At 41.4% G+C, this 23487-nt stretch overlaps 1 protein-coding gene across 4 annotated transcripts in view; it reads left to right on the plus strand.

The window, feature by feature from the left end:
- The window catches only part of bmp7b (bone morphogenetic protein 7b), a 151962-nt gene that overhangs the window by 82746 nt on the left and 45729 nt on the right, over positions 1-23487 (plus strand). For all 4 annotated transcript variants that reach the window (XM_087995023.1, XM_087995025.1, XM_087995024.1 and 1 more), the window contains exon 2: positions 7751-7943. In XM_087995023.1, coding sequence (XP_087851149.1) covers positions 7751-7943 — 193 coding nt within the window. The remainder of the gene's footprint in view (positions 1-7750; positions 7944-23487) is intronic.

A 23487-nucleotide genomic window follows, 5' to 3' on the forward strand; every position in this document is an offset into this window, starting at 1 on the left:
CAAGAACTGTAGCAAACACTACATTGGACAAACAGGCAGAAAACTAGCCACCAGAATACATGAACATCAACTAGCCACAAAATGACATGATCCTCTCTCACTAGTATCCTTACATACAGATGAGGAAGGACACCACTTCGACTAGGACAACACCTCCATCCTAGGACAAGCCAAACAGAGGCACATGTGAGAATTCCTAGAAGCATGGCATTCCAACCAAACTCTATCAACAAACACATTGACTTGGACCCCATTTACCACCCCCTCAGAAAAAGAACAGGAAACGATGTCATCACAGGAAATGATATCACCAACCCAAGGAAACCCAAACATATAAATAGAAAGCAGGAAACACCAGCAGTGCTTCGTCCGGATGCTCACTGAAGCTTTTACCTTGTATGGTGACAAAACATCTGAAAATGAACCTTCCAGCTCAGCGAGCAAACCTACATCAGAGAATCAAAATGTTTGCACTCACAGCATGATTGATTATGATGCCACCTTGGTTTGTTATTTCTCCCAAGGAACCTTTTATTTTGGGTCAGAAGGTTGTGGTTCCTCCAAAGACTTGATTCCATACATCAGGTTATCAGGGATTGTTGTAAACACTGTCTTTTGGATGAAATGTTAAATTGAGGCCCCATCTTCTTTCATGAGTGAATGCAAGAAATCCTATGCCACTAGTTTGAAAATCGGGAGGGCAATTCTTACAATATTCTGGAAAAAAATAGATAGATAGAATGGACAGATAGGTTGAACAGTGCAAGCAGAATTTGGGGAGTACACGTTGAGTGGTAGGACCATAGAATGTATAAAGGCTCAGAGGGAACAATGTGTGGTGTTGGAAAAGCACAGCTGGTCAGGCAGCATCCAAGAAGCAGGAGAGTTGACATTTTGAGCGTAAGCTCTTCATCAGGAATGTGTGACCTGCTGCCTGACCGACTGTGCTTTTCAACCACAATACTTTTTGACTCTGATCTCTAACATCTGCGGTTCTCACTTTCTCCTTAAGGATCAGAGGGACTTTGCTGGGAGGTCCATAGATCCTTGAAGGCAGCAAGACAGGTAGTTAAGGCAGTAGTGCAGGCATATAGAATATTTGCCTTTATTAGTCAAGATATTGAATTAAAAAGCAAGGACGTTATGATGGAGCTGTATATAACATTAGTTAGGCCACAGCTGGAAGATTTGTGTAGTTCTAATCGCTACAATTTGAGAAATTTGTGATTGCATTAAAGAGGTTGTAGATTTACCAGGATGATGTCTTCGTTGGAGAGATTCAGCGATAGGCTGGGGATATTTTCCTGAGAGCAGATAATTCTGATAGGGGTATCAGTAGGGGTATCCTACTGAGACGTACAAAGATACGAAGGACATAGACAGAGAGATCAAGAGGAACTTTCACCCTTAGTAGAGGGGTCAATAGCCAAAGGGGACAGTTTTAAGGTAAGGAGGAAGAGGTTTAGAGTGGATTTGAGGAAAAACGTTTTCGCCCAGCAAGTTATTTGTATGTGGAACTCACTGAGAGGGTGGAAGAGGCGGCACCCCCTCAAGACATTTAAGAAGTGTTCAGGTGATCTCATGAAATGCCATAGCATACAAAGTAATGGAAAATGGGATTAGAATAGATGGATGTTTGATGGCTTGCACAGCCACGAATGGCTGAAAGGCCTCTTATCATTCTGCAAAACTCTTTGACTCTATGACTTTCTATGATTCTTTGTAAAATTAAACCCAAACCCAACATTACAAAAAGAGATAATCTGGTCATTAATCTAGTTGCTGTTTATGGGATCTTGCTGTATGAAAACTGTCTATCACATTCACTACATAAGAGGAGATACAATACTTCAACAGCATTTCACTGCCTGTTATGGGCACTTTAGCACATCCTGAAGATGTGAAGCTTTCTGTCGAAACGTAAATTCTTTCTTTCATAGAGCTGCTTGCGGGTTATATGCTTCTGGTTTGTTTTATCAAGAGGGAAGTCGCTGTGTCATAGTTCATCCTGATTCTGATTAGATTAGATTACTTACAGTGTGGAAACAGGCCCTTCGGCCCAACAACTCCACACCGCCCCGCCGAAGCGCAACCCACCCATACCCCTACATTTACCCCTTACCTAACACTATGGGCAATTTAGCTTGGCCAATTCACCTGGCCTGTACATCTTTGGACTGTGGGAGGAAACCGGAGCACCCGGAGGAAACCCACACAGACACGGGGAGAACATGCAAACTCCACACAGTCAGTCGCCTGAGGCGGGAATTGAACCCGGGTCTCTGGCGCTGTGAGGCAGCAGTGCTAACCACTGTGCCACAGTGCCGCCCACAAATCAGTGGATGAGTGAGGGGCCATCTTTAATCATAACCCTGACCAAAATTACGATTTTGCCTAACATATAATTAGAATAACATGAGCCAAATTTTGGTGACTAACACAGCTTATATACAATAAACTCGTTTCATCTATCGCCATTGATATTAATGACAGAAATTATTTGAAGTAATGAAATACAGACATATGTCAATACAGCTTTAAAATATTGGGGAAGAGAGGAATACAGCAGTTTTTCTCAGCCAATAAAAACATTCTTGTGTGTAAAATTTAGAATTTTTGTGACGGTATTTCACTCTTTTCATGAACTGTGAGCATGCAGTGACACAATTAGTGCCATTGTTATCAGCTGTGCTGAAAGAAAAAGCTTAATGTGTACATTGCAATGATGACTGAAAAGCCAGGATGATTGGTCTGTCAGTCTGGCTCCTTCTACTTTTTCTGGCCATTCAGATCTTTTACAGGATCAACCAGAGTTAACAGTCTCTTCTTCCTCAAGATGGGGTAAATGGTTCTTTTCAATTCTCCCTTTTTGGCATTGGTCTGCTGCCCTCCAGAAGATGTCATGCTCGCTTCTCCAAATTCAGCAATGCAGATCCTGCTGAGTGCTATGAACAATTTGATCGGCTTATTCTCCAATAAGAAGAACTTGAAAACAATGTCTCTGGGTCATTTTAGGAACTTTTATCTGGCACCGTACTTGATTGAAATCAGTCTTTCATTCACAATCTCCAAGCCATAAAATTCAATGCAGCTTAATATTAAACAGGTTTAAACATATGCCACATGCCTCCAAGTTCAGACACTTCAAAGCCTATTCTGCAATTGGTCATATTTTTAACTACTTATCTTCAATCACTCTAGTTCATTCACATCCCACATTACAAGCTTAGTTCCTGGCACTGAATTGAAGAAATGTTGCTGATACAAATCAAACAGCAAACCCACTATAACAGAGGGATTTTTAATAGTTGTCGGTGGTCCTGTCAGATAGTGAGTCAAAGTATAACACAAAAGGACAAGTTCCTAATGCCTTCTGTTCAGAGAAGATGGACTTCATGTCTGGATTAGTTTTAAAGAAGAGAATTCCCTCAACGTTTTTACACATCGGTGGTTCATAAATAAGCAATATAATTAACTTGGACACAGATACAACAATATACTGCTGATATTTGGTTAGTGAGCAGGGGAACAAGTCAAGAAAAGTAGAAGAGATTGCAGGAGAATGCCGAGAGATGGCAAATATTGTTTAACAGAGAGAAATGTGAAGCCATTTTGGGAAATAGGATAGTGAAAGGAATTATGTACTGAGTAGCAGAGTTCTTCATAGAATTAAACAAGAGAGTTTGGAATCTGCGATGACAGTCAAGTGGGCCTAACAATGGAATTTTAGATTTTTTACATTGAATATTAAGATAATGAGGGTAAATAAGTAGAGATGATCATTTTGGCCACTTGGAGATATTGGACAGAAATTTCCCAGCTGCAGAATAAAATGGGCAATGTCAAGTCATGTTTGGAAAATATGCATCAATCAGGAGAATGAAATTCTCAACATCAAGAGACCAAAGTCTGATTTTCCATCCAATGAACATTGAGAATTTCACAGGTTAGCAGTGACATGTCTATTTCCTTCAATTATGTCTCATTATTACCTCCTTCCACCTCACATATATGCAGTTTGCTTTTCTGCCACACAGCGGATAGAAACTATACAGCAACAATCCCTGTCACGGAAGTCAGACTGGATACCTACTGATTCCAGCTTGCTTTGTGGTCCTCCAGGCCTCTGTCTTGGTCAGCAGACCCCAACCACCTTTATCCATTGTCTACAGACATTAGACATGCAGCCCTGATCCACTTAGAAGATAGTTATCTATTTCAATGGTCCACTTTGGAGCACACCGACACCTTTCTATGGAAAGTAGCTGACAGGCCACATTACATGCTGGGAAGGCAACCATCAGAGCAGGGTATACCTCAGGGTTTTTCACTTGCTTTCTTAGTGCACATTCACTTCACACCTACTCACAGCATTTCTCCCTTGCCTTGGCTTTTTCTATGTGGGGAGCAGAGGTCTTTGACTGTCACCATCACCTTCACTTTGATTGTGGGACAGTGCAGAGCAATGATTGGCAGGGCTAAGTTGGAAACCTGGGGCTCAGGGGGCAATACTGAGATATAAAGTCTTAAATTAAAGAGTTGAGCGCAAACTGGTGGAAAATAGGATTGATGGGGAGTGTAAGAGTTAAAAAAACATGAAGGTTTGAGGCTCAGCTAAATTCACTCACTCTGTGAAGCACAATCTTGTGTTAGAGTCATACAGTCATACAGCACAGAAACAGACCCCTTGGTTCAACCAGTCCATGCCAAAAATAATCCCAAACTAACCTAGTCCCACATGCCTGCTCTTGGCACATATCCCTCCAATTCTTTCCTATTCACATACTTACCTAAATGTCTTTTAAAGGCTGTACTTGTACCCTTGTTACCTTACATCTTTATCCAAATCACAAATACACAATGGATATGAAAGATAAAATGGGTGGAGTAAGTTATGTTCCATCTGAGGATGCAGAGTCTACTTGAAACCAATGTGAGGCCTTTCAAAAGTATATTGAATTAATAAGGCAATTATTATCACCTAATATCGCACTTAAGAAGTCTGTAATCAAAGAATCCTGTTGGGCCGAAGGGCCTGTTTCCCCACTGGAGGGAATCAAATCTAATCTAACATGACCTCCCAACCCCTGTACTCAATACTGTGACCAATAAAGGAAAGCATATAAAACAGCCTATGTCGTCACACTCAGAGGGGAAGAAATGTTATGGTTGTAATGAGGTCAACCAGGTGGACCTCATAGAATATGAGTTCCCTGATTGGCGCTGTTAACCTGGTCCAATCAGGGGACCCTGATTAATAGATATAAACAGCAGTGTCAGAGGTTCTGTTGATTCTGAGAGCTGGCTCTGAGGGAGCTGGATCAATGTTAAAGACTCTCCATGTGTAAATAAAGGGTGACCTATTGATGGGATACCGACCTCCACTGAGTTATTTCACTGGCTAGTGCCTTGTATAGTTTTAGTAAAACCAACTGAGATGTATCATTCTCTGATTTGGCTATCAATGCATTTTAGGAAGTTCAATACCTGTAATTTATAACAGTTTACTTTTACGCAGCAAATATCACTGGGCTGTTCATTTCTTCATCAAGATGGAATCAGTCAAAGCAAATCAATAATTTTTCTCTTTCATGTCATTTTCCCATTTGGACCCCAGCATATTAATGCAAAATGTGTTCTACAATCTGAATTAACTTGCAGCTTCAAACTCGAAACATCAGAATGTTTCTGAAAGAAAGACATATTTTATTGAAGCTATCCATCTTGCACCCATCAGGATAATTCTTCACGATCCTATCTACTCATGACTGCACTTTCAAGGAGCTATGAACCTACATTCCAAGGTCTCTTTGTTCAGCAACACTCCCCAGGACCCTAACATTAAGTGTATAAGTCCTGCTAAGATTAGTTTTCCCAAAATGCAGCACCTCACACTTATCTAAATTAAACTCCATCTCTCACGTCTCAGCCCATTGACTCACCTGATCAAGATCCCGTTGTAATCTGAGGTAACCCTCTTCGCTGTCCACTACTCCTCCAATTTTGGTGTCACCTGCAAACTTACTAACTGTACCTCTTATGCTCACATCCAAATCATTTAGATAAATGACAAAAAGTAGTGGAACAAGCACTGATCCTTGTGGCACTCCACTGGTCACAGTCCTCCAGTCTGAAAAAACAACCCCTCCACCACCACCCTCTGTCTTCTACCTTTGAGCCAGTTCTGTATCCAAATGGCTAGTTCTCCCCGAATTCCATGAGATCGAACTTTGCTAACCAGTCTCCCATGGGGAACCCTGTCAATGCTGCTGAACCTTGGAGTGCAGGTCCATAGTTCCTGGAAAGTGGTGTCGCAGGTAGATAGGGTTAGTTAGGAAGGCAGTTGATATGCCTTCCTTTATTGTTCAGAGCATTGAATACTGAGAGTTGTGAGGTCATGTTGCAGCTGTACAGGTCATTGGTTAGGGCAGTTTTGGAATATTGCGTGCAATTCTGATCTCCCTGTAGGAATATATTGTGAAACTTGAACAGGTTCACAAAAGATTTACAAGAATGTTGCCAGAGTTGGAGGGTTTGAGCTATAGGGAGAGGCTGAACATGCTGGGCATGGTTTCCCTGGAGCATTGGAAGCTGAGAGGTGACCTTATAGAGGTTTATAAAATCATGAGGGGCATGGATTTAGTAAATAGACAAGATTGTTTCCCTGGGATGGGGGAGTCCAGAACTAGAGGGCATAGGTTTAGGGTGAGAGGGGAAAGATTTAAAAGAGACCTAAGAGGCAATTTTTCACACAAAGGGTGGCGCGCATATGGAATGAATTGCCAGTAGAAGTGGCGGAGACTGATACAATTACAGCATTTAAAAGGCATCCGGATGGGCATATGAATAGAAAGAGTTTAGAGGGATATGGGCCAAGTGCTGTCAAATGGGACTATCTGGTTTAGAATATCTGGTCAGCATGGATGAGTGGTATCTCATCAGGTGCAATATTCAGACTGGATTTAACTGACACCTACTTCAAGTGGATGTGCTTTGGCTGCAAGCCCAGGTTGTGTCTTGATCTTTGGTTTACAGGTATGGTTCTTGTTTTGGGATGTGTTGAGCAATGACATGTGGGCGATTCTGAGTTCAAATCCTGAACGTGCCCTTGTTTACTGCCTTTTAAGATGAGAGAAGAAAGATTTTAAAAAGACATGGGGGAATTTTTGTTTAACAAACAGAATGGTTTGTGTTTGGAACGAACCACGTGACACCTTTGCCACCTGAAGAGGAGAAAGAATTTCATCTGAGATGCTCCCGGTGTAAGAAGCGAGCTACTGTGTGTTACTTGCTGCCCATATCAGAGGCAGAGCTAGAGGAACCTGAACTGATGCTGAAACACCTAAGGTGGATCTTTAAAAAAAATACTGTTTATACTACATGAGAGGAAAGTGGTCACAATGTAAATTTTGGTTTTGCCTTTGAATTGTTTTTGTGAATTGCCTTAATTGCAAGATGAAACGTTTCAACAAATTGTATCCTTGTTCAGCAATATTCAAGTTCTTTACTATCAAATGGTACACAGGAATGTCGCAAACCTTGATCTGTTGAATTATAAATTTAGACTTGCACCGATTAGAAAACATGAACAGCCAAAATTTTCCTGTGCTTCCTTATGATGCAAAAATGTAACAGATGCGAGTCTGTTTTCAATATAGTCCACTTCTCTAAAGATTTACTGCTGGTTACAGGGTGCAGTACTACATTATGTTCTGTCTGTTGAATATCCTCCTGTGTTTCTTGTTTCTAGTGGAATATGACAAGGAAATTTTCCACCAGCGCCGACATCACAGAGAGTTCAGGTTTGATCTCTCAAAGATCCCAGAGGGGGAGGCAGTGACAGCTGCAGAATTCCGAATCTATAAAGACTATACCAGGGAACGCTTTGAAAATGAGACCTTCCAGATAACAATTTACCAGGTTCTGGAGGAAAACACAGAGAGGTGAGTGAAGGAAGAGGGACATGGTGAAACTGATGTAGAACTCAGAGAGTTTCAAAGCACATTTGACTCTAGTGCGGATCACTGACAAAGGCATTCAGACATCATAGGCAATGCTTAGTCTAGGAAGCCAAGAGCCACTGGCATACCTAGAAGTCAGTCGGGTTCTCAAGCAGATGGGAAGGAGATGGTGATAGTTCTAATGCCTGCTTTTGCCCATCCAGGAACCATTCTGCTCCACATTCAACTTTCTGATCTTGACAACACAGCAATGAAAGCTGAATTATAAAGTTGCAGAAAAAAGAGTGAATTTACGATTGAGAAAGTATTTCCATACAAAGATGTTTCAAATCTGCCTCTAATAATCTATCCTTAAAAAACTCACAACAATAATCTATATCAATAGTCTATAATGTAAAGTTGAACTGGCTCATAACCCAAACTCTAATGCCAAAGAGGTTGTGCTCTACTGAGGTTAAGGTGACAAAAATGTCTGAATGTTGTTCTTGTACTAGAGTTCTGTTCTGTGCATCTAACATTGCTCCATCAGACACCATCCTCTCCTCCCTCTCTCATCTGTGCCCCTCAGACTGCACCATCAGGCCTGCCCTTCCCTCACTCTTCACTCAATTAATCCAAAAGATTACAAGTAATACATTCAGAAACATGCAAACGAATGTTAACAGCTTTCTTAATGAAATGGGCATCCTGCCACATTGCTACAGGTTTGCCACCTCGCTGTGGACTTCAATCGACACTATTTCTGTCATCAGGTTTCCTACTTGTTTGCTCCCATCCAATTCCTGTCATTGAAACAACCTTGGCTGGTGAGACGAAATTCCATTCCATGTTTAGTATTACCTTTAGTTATGTGAAATAACTCTGTGAAGGCCAGTATCCCGGCAGTCTCTAGACTAGGGAGAATCTTTGAGACTCCTGTGTATATCTGTCAATAGGACTCCCTGGTTATCTCAGGTTAACAGCCCCAGTCAGGGAATGCTTACTGAATGAGATCTGCCTGGCCCTCATTCCAAACACCAAAGTATGTTGTAAGAAATAATGTTATCGCATGGGGCAAAGGAAAGCTACTTGCAGCAATGTCCTTAGTTCTCTGCAAATTCCCTCACCACTTCATTGTTCTCTAGAAATCAAGTGTAACTCCAGGATAGAAACACTGACAAAAAACGTAGAAACTAAGAGCAGGAAAAGGCCATTCGGCCTTTGAGTCTTCTCTGCCATTCATGATTGATCTTCTATCTCAACACAATCTCCCTTTCTCCATATCCCTTAATACCTTTCGATTCCAGAACTCTTTTTTGTTACTTAAATATGTTCAGTGACTTGATCTCCTAGCCTTCCCTGGTAAAGAATTCTTGAGTCACCACTCCCTGGGTAAACACGACCTCAATTCAGTCCAAAATGGCCTACTGTGTATCTTGAAACTGTAAACACATTTTCTGAACATCATACCTGCATCGAGTCTCGTAAGCCCTCTCAGAATTTTATATGTTTCATTCAGATCCCCTCACATTCTTCTAAACTCCAGTGAATATAGTTCATCATTCCTTATATTACAAACCTGCCATTTGAGGAATCAGTCTGGTGAACCTTCACAAAATCCCTCCACATAAGTTTATTTCTTACGTAAGGAACTCAACCCCATGGACAACACTCCAGAGGTGGTCTCACCAAGGTCTGTACAGCTGCAACAAGATTTTCTTGCTCCTATTTTCAAACCCTCTGGTATTGAAGGCTAATGTACCAATTCCTGACTGCTTGCTGAACCTGCATGTTTTGCTTTCAGTGGCTGACGTTCAACACCCCGAGACCTTTGAATACTAAGACTTGCCAATTTATCAGCATTTAAATAATACTTTAGAATTCTGATTATCCTAATGGAGTAGACAAATTCAAACTTATCCACACCATACTCCATCTGCCACTCGTTTGCCCAAACACTCAACTTATCTAAAATACCTTGTGAATGCTTTATATCTTCCTCACCATTCACATCCCACCTCGTAGAATGTCGTCAGCAAACTTGGAAATATTATATTTAATTCCCTCATCCAAATCATTAATATGTGTTATGAATAGCTGGGGCGAAAGCACTGAACCCTGCACTACTTTCATGCCAGCTTTCCAATTCAAAAATGACCCAGTTATTCTTACTCTCTGATGCCTGTCGTCAAAGCAGTGATCAAATACCCCGACTGGCCTCTCAGTGAATGCAGCAAAAAGAAAACCAGAACTGGAATGTTGTAACAGGGAAAATTGAACATGTTTGGTTCTCATAGGGGCGGCACAGTGGCACAGTGGTTAGCACTGCTGCCTCACAGCACCAGAGACCTGTGTTCAATTCACGCCTCGGGCAACTGCCTGTGTGGAGTTAGCACATTCTCCCCGTGTCTGCGTGGGTTTCCTCCGGGTGCTCTGGTTTCCTCCCACAGTCCAACAATGTGCAGGTTAGGTGAATTGGCCATGCTAAATTGCCCATAGTGTTAGGTGAAGGGGTAAACATAGGGGAATGGGTCTGGGTGGGTTGCACTTCGGCGGGTCGGTGTGGACTTGTTGGGCAGAAGGACCTGTTTCCACACTGTAAGTAATCTAATCTAATCTAAAAAAGTCTGAATGTAAACTATTAGAAGTCTTCCTGGAAAACTTTGATTGGGTATAGAGAAGGTATTTCCACTTGTGAGGGATACTAAATGGGTCCACACATGCATGTTAATCACTCATTAATTTAATAAGGATTTCACAACCAACTTCTTTACTTGGAAAATAGTTAGAATGCAGAACTATTACCAAATGAAATGAATATCATCATCATATTTAAGGGGAAGTTAGATGAACACATGAAGGTCAAAGTTCTGTGATTCTGTATGATTTTGTTATGCTGATGGCAGTAGATGAAGTAGTTGGGGTGAGAGGTTCATATGGAATATAAATACCAAGGCAGACCATCTGTGCCCAATAGCCTGTTTCTGCACTGTACATTCATACGAGGTAATTATCATCTAGGCTGAGCTCTCGTGTTATCTGCACAGATAGTTGATGGATGCATTGCCCATGTTTACACTGCCCACCTCTCCCAGCTGGAATGGTAAGGGATTAAATATATTTTATTGCAGTTACAAATGGCTGTGCAATGACTGTTCCAGTGTTGCTGTGCTTGTAATAATAACGTGGTTCAGGGATTCCACTGTTGTACTGGGCTTTGACATAAAGCTGCTTACAGTGGAAAGTGGGAGAAGTATGAGTCAGGTTTTGTTCTTTCATATTACATTTTGTCAGTCTATGTTAGACAATGAGGTAAATGACATGTTAAAAGAATTTGCTTCTTGATGTCTTGTGATATTTTTGATGGTTTTTAATACAGTATCAATAATTGTACATTTATAACACACATAATTTGACCACTGTGGAGTTTATACATGTAACAATACTAAATGTGATCACACAGTCAGAGACATGTACAGGTCCAATTCGTATATGCCAACCAGATATCCTAAATCAATCTAAAAATCACACAACACTAGGTTATAGACTAACAGGATTAATTGAAAGCACACTAGCTTTCGGAGCGACACTCCTTCATCAGGTGATAGTGGAGGGCTCGATCGTATCACAGAATTTATAGCAAAACTTTACAGTGTGATGTAACTGAAATTATACATTGAAAAATTGATTGTCTGTTAAGCCTTTCATCTGTTAGAATACAGTGGTAGTTTCACTTCTTTCATGTATAAATCACAAAACCTTTTTTTTACAAGTTGCATTCTCGGGTTAGCTGTTAACAATGGTGATAGCTAGACAATATGTTGAAGGTGTTGGCCCAGGACATTCAGCCTTGGACCTTCGGGTGACCATCCTCCAAGGTGGACTTCGGGACAGGCAGCAGAGAAAAGTGGCTGAGCAGAGGCTGAAAGCTAAGTTCGGTACCCATAGGGAGGGCCTCAACCGGGACCTTGGGTTCATGTCACATTACAGGTGATCACCATTGCACAACACACACACACACACAGATATTCCTACACACACACACACACTCTCACATACACACGGACACCGGTACACACAGGCGCGCACACACACACAGACACAGACACACACAGACACACACACACACACTTTCTCACACTCACAGCCCCACCCCAGACAGACAGACACACACAGACAAAGACCCAAATGCACACATATATTTTGTGGGGTGAATTTGTACTTGCAGAGTTACATTGTACTTTGCTCAAAAACTGCATGCATTCATGTAGAACTCTGAGCTCAAAAACTTCATGAATTATGTAAAACTCTGTTATCTCACTTTTTAGATTAGAATCAATCTAAACATCATGGCATAGACAGAGAACACAGGGGGCCAGCACCTTTAACATATTGTCTAGCTATCACCATTGTTAACAGCTAACCCAAGAATGCAACTTTAAAAAAAAGGTTTTGTGATTTACACATGAAAGAAGTGAAACTATCACTGTATTCTAACAGATGAAAGGCTTAACAGACAATTAATTTTTTAATGTATAATTTCAGTTACATCACACTGCAAATTTTTGCTATAAATTCTGTGTTACGATCGAGCCCTCCACAATCACCTGATGAAGGAGTGTCGCTCCGAAAGCTAGTGTGCTTCCAATTAAACCTGTTAGACTATAACCTGCTGTTGTATGATTTTTAACTTCATAGGTCTTCTGAACCACTTTATCTATATGTCCCGTTACTATAAGGGACCAGTGGTCATACACCAAGTCTCTCTCATCCTTGATGCTTCTCAGGGTCCTATCATTCATCATGTGTCCCCTTGCCTGGTTTGTCCTGCAAAAGTCTATCACCTCGTGGTTATCTGGGTTGAATTATATTTAGGTCCCATTCTTTAATCTACCTCGTAGTTCCCTAAATTCTGCTTTCAGGACCTCATGACCTTTCTTACTAGGTCATTTGTCACTGATCAGGCCAAGTAACCAGCCTCCATATCCTTTAGTAGACAAAGGTTATCCTTCTCACTATTTATCAGACATGAATTCAAAGCTCTCCCTCCTGCATCACTTCTCCAGCCATGCGTTCTTCTGGATTAACCTTCTAGTTTTATACTCACTCATTCACACATGGCACCAGAACTCATCCAGAGATTGCCATCTTTTGGGTCCTGTTCTTTAATCTACTTCCTAATTCCCTAAATTCTGCTTTCCAGGACCTCATCCCCTTCCTTACCTAGGTCATTGGTACCAATATGTATCACAATCTCTGGCTGTGGCCCTTCCTCTTCAGAATGCCTGCTGCCATTCAATTACATCCCTGACCCTGGCATCAAAAGAGGCAATATACCATCGTGGAGTCATTTACATGGCTGGAGAAACAGTTGTATGTTTCTCTTACAATTGAATCCCTTACCACTAGTTCTCTAGTTCTGCTGTTGTCTTACCTCACCTCATGCAGCAGACCCACCTGTAAAGCCATGAAGTTGGATATCATTGCTACCCCTTGCATAGTCATCTTCCCCAACAGAATCCAAATGGTAACGTCCCCATGTGTTAACAGGGATGAAGTGGAGTTTCCATAATTTGCCACATATCATGGGTGCAAACGCTACGACCGTGACTTTTTTTAAACTCCTGAGCAACTCTCTTTTGAACAAAACGCTTCTAACATACTTCCCTTATGCTACTTTGTTTATTTATATTCCTATTATTGGCCATGACTTTTGCTTATTCCTGTTGTTTCTCAGTCAATTCCTTCTTCAAATTTTTTTTAAAAATCGTAAAGCAATCAACACACCACTTTTCTGTGACATTACTGTTTTGATTTCTTTTCCCAAACAACAGGCCCCTGAAGCTACAGCTGTTAAACTAGGATTCCCTTCTCTGTGCTCAGTTGAAGAATATAGCTTTACAAACTATAAACCATGAAAAAGACCTTACAAACTCTGAACAAAAAAACCCCAGAAGCACCTTTTCCCTACACAATGAATTCCCACGCTGCACTACAATTTCCAGTAACACACATTCACTCAGGCTATACCTCACTCTGGACGTGCCTTCTCCCAATTGCTGTATGAAGCCAATTGTTCATACTTTCCTATATTGTACTCCATCTGCCAAACCTTTGCCTATTCACTTAATCTATTAACATCCCTTTGCAGACGCCACTTCTTATTGATCACTAATCTACTAATAATAACTAATTGTTATTAATAATATTGGCCCCGAATATTGCTGGAAAAAAGACAGAAAGTGGACAATGAGTTACATGGTATATGAATTTCCGTGTCAATATGCATAGTGTACATCTCAAACTACATACCCTTTTGACTGTTTGCAAAGTGCATACTACTGACTGGACCCAACAAGCCTGTGCTTGGAAAACTCAAAACATAGTGTCCAACTTTAAAAGTGATTTTGAGATTGAACAATAAATGCTAAATAATACAGTCTGTGCCAAGAATTACATGGACCAATCTAAGGTTGTCAGTCTGTTCACAGTTTGGCACACTTGTGCTTACTGGAACGTACATATATTAATGCACAGAAACTTGTCCTTTACAGACAGAAAGAACACATACATATTGTGCCTGTTTCAATGCTAGCAGCCATTCTCTGGTTCATTCCTCAGGGCAATCAAAGTCAACCTTCCTAGTTAAATTTAAGCAAACCTTGGCAATTAATTGGCAGTGATAATCTAGCAGGCAACACCTCCACAATTCAAATATACTTGCCAACTAATCAGCACTCTCTTCTCATACAATATAAAATGTTGTTCCCCTTTACATTAGTGTTTACGCATACATCATGGTGAGCACAAGATCAAAAGCTTTGACATAATTATTTTTAAATTCTTACCTATCAGCAAAATTAGCAATCCTACATTAAGGCATTTGTAAAGACGATAAACAATTGAGGCTTCAGCACTGAACTCTTTGGTACTCAACCTCATATGTCTTGCTAACTCAAAAAATGTTCCATTAATGCTTCACCTTTATTTCCTGTTATATAAACAACCCTCTGTGCGGTAACATGCTAATATGTTACTTCCTACAACACAAGCTCTTATTTTGTGTAGTAACCTTTGATATGCCACCTTATTCAATGCCTCCTGGCAACCCCAGCACACCTCAGACTTCTTTTTAACAGACTGCAATAAAATAGTCAAGTATGACTTTGCTTTCACAAAACCATGCTGACTCTGCCCAATTGCACTGAGCTTTTCTAAGTTCCTGGCTATGACCTCCTCATTAACAGATTTGAGCATTTTCCCTATAACAGATGTTAAGCTAACTAGCTTACAGTTTCCTACTTTCTTGATTTAAATTTGTTAATTAAATAGGAAGAAATTTAAATTGAAAAGAAGTATGAATTATTCTATAGAATTAAAAATTGTGTATTTAGTAAGTAACCCTTATCCTAATCCTAAGAATATGATAAACCTGCACACAAAGGGATCTGGGTATTTTCCCAGTGTCCAATTTCTCTCTACATTGGGGAAACGAAACGCAGACTGGGTGACCACTTTGCAGAACACCTACATTCTATCGGCAAAAACCCTGAGCTTCTGGTTGCCGGTCACTTCAACACTCTGCCATGTTCCCTGACCAATATTGCTCAGGCTTCCTGCAGTGCTCCAGCAAAAGAATAGCGCCTTATTTTCCATTTACGAACTCTTCAGCCATCTACACTTAAAATCGAGTTCAACAATTTTAGGGCTGCAGCACTTTCTCCCATGAACTTACCCCAACCCCCACACACCAGGCCTTGTCTTCATTATTACTACATGCAACCCATTGTCAGCTGCGAACAATCCCCATTAGCAACTATTTGTTCTCCCAGTTTTACCTTTATCCAGGCCTTTGTCTCTCTGTTTTTCTTTCTGTTTTGGCTCTATCTCCAATATCTCCTCTCCCCAGCCCATCTTCTGCATAAATACCAATCTTTTCCAAGCTACTATCAGTTCTGAAGAAAGGTCACCGGACCAGAAGTGTAACTCTGATTTCTCTCCATAGATGCTGTCAGACCTGCTGAGTTTTTGCAGCAATTTCTGTTTTGCTTCTGATTTCCAGCATCTGAAGTTCTTTGGTTTTTTTTGGGGGGGAGCATTTTCAATCTTCAGGCAACTTAAAAAGTAAGTACAATATAGATCTACAGAGGTTATATACTATGCACTAGTTGTTCCTTTTTGTTGTATTGTCTTTAATGGTGTTAATATATACATACACACATGCAATAGAAATATAAGAAAAATGAGCAATGAAATAGGGTCCGGTCTAAAGTGGGTAACCTGTAAAAGCAATTTATTGAACCTCAAATTGCAATCTCAAGTTAAGGTAACAAACAGGAACAGCTAATTATGGTGTATTATATATTAGGTAGAGGTAGAGATGGAAAGTCCATTATAAATGTTCTACCTTGTGCGAAATCTCATACTTAGAAAATATGATTGCGATCTCTGAATCTGTAGCAGTGTGGAAGGATTTTCCTACACCATAATACTCTCCATCCTATACTCAAATTCATCTTTGAAATACAGCAACTGAACAACAATCCCTTTGCTGAATGAGCTGCTTGAGAAATGTGTCAATGGACTCCACACTATTGTCTATCACAAGCCTACTTTCCCTCATCCATGTACTAATTTATGTTACAAAGGATTTGTCTTATCGGCAATCTTGTAGACACTGCCCTAGCTATTTGCTAATCTTGCAAGCTTGACCTACTGTAGCGATTGTAACGAGGTCATCCAGGTGGATGTCAGAGAATATGAGTTCCCTGGTTGGGGCTGTTATTCTGGTCCAATCAGGGAGCCCTGGCTGACTGTAAAAAGAAGGGTGTCAGACATTCTGACACTCTGAGAGCTGGCTCCGAAAGAGCTAGAGCAGTGTCAAGGGCTTTCACTTGTAAATATAGGGTGACTTGCTGATGGGATACCGGCCTCTGTGGAGTTCTTTCACCCATTATCTTGTGGTTATTTTAATTAAATCGCTGTCCACTGCATATCATGGAAACTCAACATGAAACAAAGGCCACCATTTATGTTCCTGACATGTGGTCTACATAAAATTACCCTGGAAATGCAAAGTATTTCAAAAATTTGAAAACAGATTAATCATGCCATTTCACACTGCTACTATGCAGTGGCAATGCACATGTTATTTTCCATAAACAGAATTCTGCCATCAGGAGAAAGACAAATTCTATTTCCCAGACGATTTAGCAATACCATGGATGAATTTCATTGCTGATGGGATGCCAGGTACATAGCCCTCATGACCAAATGAGGTGATCAAATTAAATAATATGATTCTTTATTTATCTGCAATAGGCAGGATATGTAATACACAACCTGCATGTGCTTGCAAAGCTCAAAACAAAGGGATTACAGTGATAATTGATTTCACAATTGGGCAATATTTGCTGAACAATTTCAAATGTGCTAATAGCAACACCAACAACCATTCTATACAACTTCTCAAGAGTGTCCTTGCATTTCAAAAATATGTAAAGGACAGTACATCTGACATCTTCACTTTAGTATAAGTAAAGACACTGTAGTCTTACTAGACCATATGACTGCTTTCTCATTAGAGAGAGATAACTATTGGTGGTTTAACCTGAGGGTCAACACACCTCAGGTGAGGTGAGAAGTTTAGATTCCCTAAAGTATGGAAACAGGCCCTTCGGCCCAACCAGTCCACACGACCCTCCGAAGAGGGACTCACCCAAACACATTTCCCTCTGACTAATGCACCTAGCACTATGGGCAATTTAACTTGGCCAATTCACCTGACCTGCATATCTTTGGATTGTGGGAGGAAACCGGAGCACATGGAGGAAACCCACGTAGACATGGGGAGAAGGTGCAAACTCCACTCAGACAGTCACCTGAGGCTGGAATTGAATCTGGGACCCTGGTGCTGTGAGGCAGCAATGCTAACCACTGAGCCACTGTGCCGCCCCAGAAGGAGAATCCTTCATGGTAACTTCACCCGGTGCAGGAATTGAACCCACTCTATTAGCAACACACTGCATCACAAAGCAGCTCTCCAGCCAAATGAGCTAAAGCAACTCTCTTTCCACTCTAGTCAGGAAGCGGTCACTGAAATATACCACTTGATGCAGCCATAACTACAGGCTCACAGCACAGCAAGAATGGCACTACCACTGGTTATCAAGGTGACTGTGGCAATTAACTTCATTCTTGTGACCCTTTCCAGGCTGGAACATGTGATATTTGCAGTATCGCATTGTTTGCTGTCGACTGACACTTGACAGAGTGCAGTGTGTGGTGCTGGAAAAGCACAGCAGGGCAGGCAGCATCTGAGGAGCAAGAAAATTGATGTTTCGGGCATAAGTCCTTCATGAGGAATGAAGCTTGTGGTCCGGGCGATTGAGAAATAAATGGTTGGAAGTGAGGTTGGGGAATGTCCCAGTAGGCCCAAATGGCCTCCTTCCTCAAAGACTGCAATTTCCCCTCCCATGTGGTTGATGATACCCTCCAGTTCCTCTCCTCCACTTCCTGCACTCTGCCCTTGAACCCCACCCCTCCCAATGTAACAAGGACAGAACAAATCTGGTCCTCACCTTCCACCTGCACCAACCCCAACGCCCCATGGTTGAACACTTCAACTCCTTGTCCCAATTCACCAAGGACACGCAGGTCCTGGGCCTCCTCCATCGCCAAACCCTAACCACCTGATGCCTGGAGGAAGAACCCCTCATCTTCCACATTTGGACCCTGCAACCACATGGGATTATTGGGTATTTCACCAGTTTTCTCATTTCCCCTACCCCCCCATCGCAGTCCCATGCCTCCAACTCGACACCACCCTCTTGACCTGTCCATCGTTTTTTCTCTCCTCTCTGACCTGTCACCTTCCCACCCATCTTCATCTACCTATTGCATTCTCACCTAGCCACCCCATTTATCTCTCAGCACTCCCAGCCCACAAGCCTCATTTCTGATGAAGGGCTTATGCCCAAAACGTCAATTCCCCTGTTCCTCTGATGCTACCTGACATGCTGTGCTTTTCCAGTACCACACTCTTGACTCTGCTCTCCAGCACCTGCAGTCCTCACTTTCTCCTCCTGACACTTGAGAGAGCTCCCTAAGTCTTTACATGCAAATTAACTGAATTTATTTTACTTTCTCTTGATAGACAGAAGTGGAATTAACATTCCCTTCCTGAGAAATGCTTGCTTTTCCACTAACTACACCCACACCACTTTGCATACTGGAACTGCAAATGTTAGTTTTGTTATGCAGGGACCCGATGATACTGTACATTGAGTATTATATACAGTTTTCTTCTCCTTACCTAAGGAAAGATATACACAGGAACTACAATTATCCTAATATCAATCATCCGAATATCTGATTATCTGAAGGCGATCTCAAGGTCCCAATAGAAACATTGCATCAAAGACGCGATTTACAGTGATTAAACAGGCACCGCCTCCAAATAATGGACCTCCCACGCCCTCTCTCTCTCTCTCTCTCTCTCTCTCTCTCCACATTTTCCCTGGAGTTTTACAGAGCGGTGTACCCTAAACCCCTCTTCCGCAGATAATCTCTCCAACATTGTCCTGTATAGATTAAAGGTGAAACCTGTCAAAAAATTGCAGTAAAAAGTTGTGTGTGTGCATGCGCGCACACTATTTGGAGACTTACCCACAAAGGCAGCAGCAGCAGTCTTGATGTTGGTGTCCAGTTTGGCTGCCCCTGAGAGGGTGGGGGTCGGTAGTGGGCCAGGCAAGGGCAGCGTTGGATGGGGGCAGGGGGCGGGGTCTCACGTGCAATGTGCTGCTGCCTCGTTTTCTGAACAGGGAGCAGACTTAAAAAACTTCCAGCCCCAGAGGAAAGGCATTTAATCGATTAACCGAACAATCGATTATTCGAACGAAATAGTGCTTGCCCATCTCATTCGGATAATCAAGGTTCCTCTGTACTTGCCATAGATATTGCAATTAAGAATAACTGCACTGACTAATGGAATGGTGGGAAAAGATCGAGAAGCCAGTATTTTCAGGATTTCAGAAAAATGAAAGCAGAGCTCATTGAAATATCCAAAAACAGGGATTGACAGAATCAATATAGGAAAGTTGTTTGACATTGCGTGGGCGTGTTGAGAAACAAGGAACATGATTTCACTTTAAATGGTGACGGTCTAAGACTGTGATGAAGAGGAATTCCTTCTCTGAAAGGATGGTAAGTCTTTGGAATTCTCTACCCAGAGGATTGTGCAGACTTAATCATATGTCTAAGACAAGAGTTCAATAGATTTCAAGACAATATGGATTTCAAAGGATTTGGGATAGTGCTGGTAAATGGTATTATGGTAAAAAATGTTAGACCAGGCTGGAGGGACTCAGTTACTCACTCCTGCACCTATTTCTCATGTTCAACAGAAAAGGATTTCACTCTCTCAGGTAGTCAACCAGCACAAGTGTGAACAAACATAGCACATCATGCAGCCAGATGGTTCATTCTTCTGGCAGCAGTCATAATGCCTTCATTTTGCAGTGGTAGACTGTACCATCAGAATTTGAGCCAGTACCATAAACCAGAGACTGGTTACTGGGTATCAAGGGCTGTTAGCTGGCTCATTCCTGAAGGAGGGCTTATGCCCAAAACGTCGATTCTCCTGCTCCTCAGATGTTGCCTGGCCTGCTGCGCTTTTCCAGCACCACACGTTTCAACTCCTGTTAGCTGGTCACTTAACTCATGACTGATGAACAGCATGTACACAATGAAAGTAACATGTTATATGAACTGTGACTGAGCAAACATTAATATTTAAACAAAACCTCCAGTGTCTGAAATACTCTCAAAGAACCCTGATTGTTTGTCAAAAACTGTTGTGGTCTGCTGCATTCTACAGCCTCACCATCATGTCATTAGATCTACGAATGCCAAGGCATTAGACTAATACGAAAGTCTTTTGGAAATAAATATAAGATGACAGATTCCCAGCATTAACTATCCCCAGTCTAGAACATCTGGCTGGCTAAATCAAAGAAGTATGTGCAAACAATTTCCCGTTAGATAAATAATGTGTCCTAGTGGCTCAGTTCTAGTTGGGGCAGAAAATATTACTTTTGAGGACAATTTAACATATTAATTGTTCATGTACATCTTCTCACTAGGAGATAAACCTGACTGTTCCCACCAAAATCTTCACACTATCAAATCATGCTGATACACATTTTATAAATTAGTATTCTATCATATCAGGTGATGATTAACTTGTAAAGACATCTGACCAAGTAGTTCCAGCTGTACCCAATGATCTGTTAAAGACATAATTCACTTTTAAAGGAAATGGAGATCCTCTGATTATCTCACGTAATTTATATCAAGATGTGGACATCATAACCAGGAGCTAGAGTAAAGTATTCATTCCTAAAGGCCTGCTTTGTCATTCTATAAGATCATCTGTCCCAAACCTCTTTTGTGCTAGCTCAGAAATAGTCCTCAACCTCTCCACATTTATCTACCTCCTCTTTAAAAACTTACAGTAATCTAGCCTCCACAACTCTCCGGGCTGGAGAATTTCAAACATTCACTAACCCCTGAGAGGAGCGTATTATTTCTGTAACAATGTCTGGTAGTTCAAGATTGGGACACCTGAGTTGCCCCTTAGGTTCCCTTTTATTCTTTCCCCTCTTAACTTAAACTGATGCCCTCTAGTCCTTGATTCCCCCACCCTGGAAAAAAGACTGAGTGTATTCACCCTATCTATGCCTCTCATGATCGTATACACTTCTATAAGGTCCCCTCTCAGTCTCCTATGCTGTAAAGAAAAACGTCATAGCTTGTCCAACCCCTCCCTATAACTCAGACAACTGAGTCCAAGCAACATCCTTGTAAATTTCTTCTGCACTCTTTCAAGTTGAATAACATCCTTCCTATAGCAAGGTGACCAAAACTGAATATAATACTCCAAGTATGGCCTCACCAGCATCCTGTACCAGCTGCAATACAACTTCAGAACTTCTATACTCAGTGCCCTGACTGATAAAGGTCAGTGTGCCAAAAGCCGTCTTCATTGCCCTGTCGAACTGTGACTCCACCTTCAGAGAACTGTGAACCTAAACTCCTAATTCACTCTGATCCATTACACTCCTTAAAGTACTACCATTCACCATGAAACTCCTACCTTGATTTGACTTTCCAAAATGCAAGACCTCACACTTATCTATAATAAGCTCTGTTTGCCATTTCTCAGACCACTCCCTCAGCTGCTCAAGGTCCTGCTGTAATTTCTGATAACCTTCCTCACTGTCCACGATACCACCTATTTTAATGTCATCTGCAAACTTACTAATCATGTCTTGTACATTCTCATCCAAATCATTGATATAGATAACAAACAATAATGGGCCCAGCACCAACCCTGAGGCACTCGACTAGTCACAGGCCTCCAGTCTGACAAGCATCCTTCTACCAGTACCCTCTGCTTCCTATCATTAAGCCAATTTTATATGTCTTTGCCAGCTCACCCTGGATTCCATGTGATCTAACCTCCCAGAGCAGCATACCATGTGGAAACTTTTCAAATGCCTTACTTAAATCCATATAGACTATGTCTACCACCCCGCCCTTGTCAATCTTCCTGGTCACTTCATCAAAGAAGTCTAACAAATTTATGAGGCATGATCTCCTACTCACAAAGCCATGTTGACTACTCCTGATCAAACCTTGTCTTTCCAAAAGCATCTATATGTTATCACAGATTCTTCTTAAGTAACTTACCCACCACAGATATTAAGCTTACTGGTCTATAGATCCCAAACTTTTCTTTGGAGTCTTTCATGAATAATAGTAGAAACCTTGCTATCCTCCAGTATTCTAGGACCTCAGCCATTGCTAACTATGGTGCAAAAATATCAGCCAAGGCCTCCGCATGTTAGAAAATGTTAATGGAATTTTTTTCTCTCTGTCAATTCTATCCAGGCCTCTCAATTTTCTATAAGTTTCAAAGAGAACCACTCCACCCAGCATCATTTGAAACTCAATCGAGTCCAGATCCAGAATCCTCACCTGCTCTTCACATTACAAGCCCTTCATCCCTGGGAACATTCATGAGAACCACCCCGGACCCCCTCTAATACCAGCATATCCTTTCTTAGATACGAGGCCCAAAACTGTTCACAATATTCCAAATGCAATTTTGCCAGAGCCTTATACAGCCTCAGTAGTACATCCCTGCTCTTGTATTCTGTCCTCTTGAATTAATGCTAACAATGCATTTTCTTTCCTAACTGCCAACAGAACATTCATGCTAACTTTAAGAGAATCCTTAACTATGACTCCCAAGTCCCTTTGTGCTTCAGATTTTTGAAGCCTTTCCCCACTTAAAAAGTTGTCTATTCCTCCTACTATGGCACATAACCTCACACTTTCCCACATTATTTCCACCTGTCACTTCTTTGCTCACTCTCCAAACCTGTCCAAGTTCTTTTGCAGCCTACTTGCTTCCTCAACACTACCTGTTCCTTCACCTATCAGGATACTCAGTAAGGATGAAGGATACTGATTAAGGATGATT

This window comes from Chiloscyllium plagiosum, unplaced genomic scaffold (genome assembly GCF_037043375.1).
Source record: "Chiloscyllium plagiosum isolate Xiang-an unplaced genomic scaffold, Cpla_swu_hap1 HiC_scaffold_15, whole genome shotgun sequence".
In the NCBI taxonomy this organism is placed as follows: Eukaryota; Metazoa; Chordata; class Chondrichthyes; order Orectolobiformes; family Hemiscylliidae; genus Chiloscyllium; species Chiloscyllium plagiosum.